The 2,822-nt window shown below is 33.1% G+C and overlaps 1 protein-coding gene across 1 annotated transcript; it reads left to right on the forward strand.

Moving 5' to 3' along the window:
- Positions 1–204: 204 nt before the first annotated feature.
- LOC107806912 (uncharacterized) lies at positions 205–546 on the forward strand. Its single transcript, XM_016631186.2, has one exon. The coding sequence runs from the start codon at positions 205–207 to the stop codon at positions 544–546; it is 342 nt and encodes a 113-aa protein (XP_016486672.1).
- The last annotated feature ends 2,276 nt before the right edge of the window (positions 547–2,822 follow it).

Here is a 2,822-nt window from a genome sequence, read left to right on the forward strand (position 1 = left end):
CAATGTGGAAATAAATAAAAAGAAGAGATATTGATAAGTTATATGGTAGAAGAAGAAAAAAGAAAACTTGGTAAACTCCCACCAAATCCCAATATATAACAAAAGAAGCTAGCCAAAGTCTTGAAATTATTCATTTTCTTCTTCTTCTTCGTCTCTTTCAAGTTCAAAACCAACAAAAAAGAAGTAAGAGAAAAAGTTTTATATATGGAAGGACTTATTCCATTAGTGTACAAGACAATTAAGAGGAGTAGAACTCGCCGGCGATATGAATGTCTCTCCTTTGGTGCTGCTAATAACAGCTATAATATTGAAAATTTCTATCCAAATGGTTTCATCAACAGTAAACATTATGAAGTGACTCCCAGTGATAAGGTGGCTGGTGGTGGTGAACTTCAGGCGGAGAACAACCGGCACCGACTAACACAGTCCCTCCACGTGGAATATACCGGTGGAGTTTCGCCGGAGATTAGCACTCCAGCGAAGGATAAAGAACTAGTGCGTTTCAGGAGCCACCGTAGAATGTTTTCATGTGTAACTGGTGGATGATGAAGAAAAGTTAGAGATATTCTGTGCTCATAAGTGAGTTCGAATTTGGGACAGTTATGCTTTTAAGATTTCTTGTAAATTGATATCTACTTTGTATTATTTTCAAGCTATATGGACCTTACATATTTTTCTAAAAAAATATTATTTACTCATATATATACTATATTATAAAACATTTTTGCGATATGGTGTCCTATAACACCCATTACTAAAAGGTGTTTCTCCAACTACATCTTTTCAATACCTGTGTTGATTTCCAATTTCTTTTTGTCTTATTTTGTTATATTGTTATATTGTATAGCCTCCTTCTAATAGGGTAACTAATACTACTTGGAAAAAAGAAATTGGTGATTTTTATACATTTGCAGAAGTGTTGTGAAATTTCTAATATGTAAATATTCCCCAAAAGTTAGTCAAATTAGACTCACTAGAAAAGTTTTCTTCTGAATTGTAAGCCCTCACGCCACCTTAAGGCGAATAAGGTAGAATATCCTTACCTAACCAACCAACAAAAATCAGCAAAAAATACAATCAAATCAAAATGCCGATCAGGTGGACACCACCACCACACAACATCTATAAACTAAATATAGATTCCAATGGAAACTAGATTGATGGATTCTCAAACAATATAGTTGCCACAACACCTATACAAGCTGAAATTATAGCATTACTCAAGGGTTTGGAACTCGCTTTCAGAAAAAACAGAATACCACTGATAGTGGAGACGGACTGCTAGGTATTAATTTCCTTATCACAACAAAAATATGATAGCAAATCTTATGTTAATCTTCCACATGACCGCGGATTCTTGCTCGACGGGAATCAAGTCGCGCGTACTATAGCAAAATATGAGAGTACCTGGGACTCACATCCAAATGCTGAATGCGGCTACGTAATTTGGAATGAGCCACCTTTATTTGTTTCCTTAATATTCCACAAAGATTATTTAGGGACTACATCGTTTAGATCAGTCCCATGTTGTAATGATACTCCTGCTTTTAATAAATAATCCTTTTAATTAGCAAAAGAAAAGAAGATCTACTACTCTTTGTATTCTTCTTCCTCCTTTGTGATTTTCCAAATACAAATTCATGGCAACAACATAATTACTTGGAAGATTATTTTGTTAACAAAGTTTATATCAAATTCTTTTGGATGTTAATTTTTCTAGAGCGGGTTAGGTAGGTTCCATTCAGAGCTAGCTTAAACCACATTTCATTTTCTATTGTTTTGTGTTCCAGTCTATTTTAAGTCCAAGTCATTAGTGGTTGTGGTAGTCTATTCTTTTGGTCCTTAATGGAACTTACGTTATACTCTCTTTTAATTAAATACAAGGAATGTAAGTGTTATACCTCTTCTCTTTTTCCCCCTTCTGGGCCTCTTTTGCCTTTTTTCTTAATCTTTCATGAAATTAGACATATTTTGTGCTTGATCACGAGTCATATTGGGCTTGAAAATAATGTATTTTGGTTGTTATTTTGTTATAACGAAGTGTGCTGTATTTTGGTACAGTATCTGTCATGCTTCTTAATGTTGTAAAATTCGTCATTGTAATCCTACAGTTAAACCCACAAACAGAAAAACGCCTCATGTATGGATATTACACAAGCAGAAAAGGCACTTGTGAGCACGTGATTTTTGCCCGACTAAAATATTCCTATAGAAATTCACAAATAGATCTTTCCTAATTGTTTTTAGTTTTATAGAATTTGTAGGAATTTTGGTTAAAAGTTGCTTACATTTAGTTGCATATTTAACATTCTAAAATCATAAGAAAAATACCAAAATGTCTAAAGTATTTCATGCATAACATTTTTGGTCTAGTTGCATTTAGGATTTAATTGCATGAGTTAATTGCATTATTAAACAAAAAATCAAAAAATATTGGTCATTTTTACATATTTAGCTTTTAGTTTTAAAATTAGTATTTTTCTTTCATTAGTTTTAGGTTAATAAATTATTTTAATGTTAGAAATAGATAATTAATTCAATTCTACAAGTTAGATTATTTTAGAACTTAACTTAGGTTTTTAATTAATTTTATTAGGATTTAAAAATTCAAGAAAAGAAAAAAAAAATAAAAGAAAGGCTTTGTTTGGTTCCGGTTTGGGCCAAAGCCATTTTTCAATGGCCCAATTTCCCTTGACCCATCAGCCCGTACCCTCCCAATTACCCGTCTGACCAGCTCCATCTCCCTCGTTAAATTCTAGCCATCCATCCCCTTAATCCCATGGCCAAGATTCACTCCCACACCTTAAACAAAACATAACACT

This window comes from Nicotiana tabacum, chromosome 24 (genome assembly GCF_000715075.1).
Source record: "Nicotiana tabacum cultivar K326 chromosome 24, ASM71507v2, whole genome shotgun sequence".
NCBI classification, from domain to species: Eukaryota; Viridiplantae; Streptophyta; class Magnoliopsida; order Solanales; family Solanaceae; genus Nicotiana; species Nicotiana tabacum.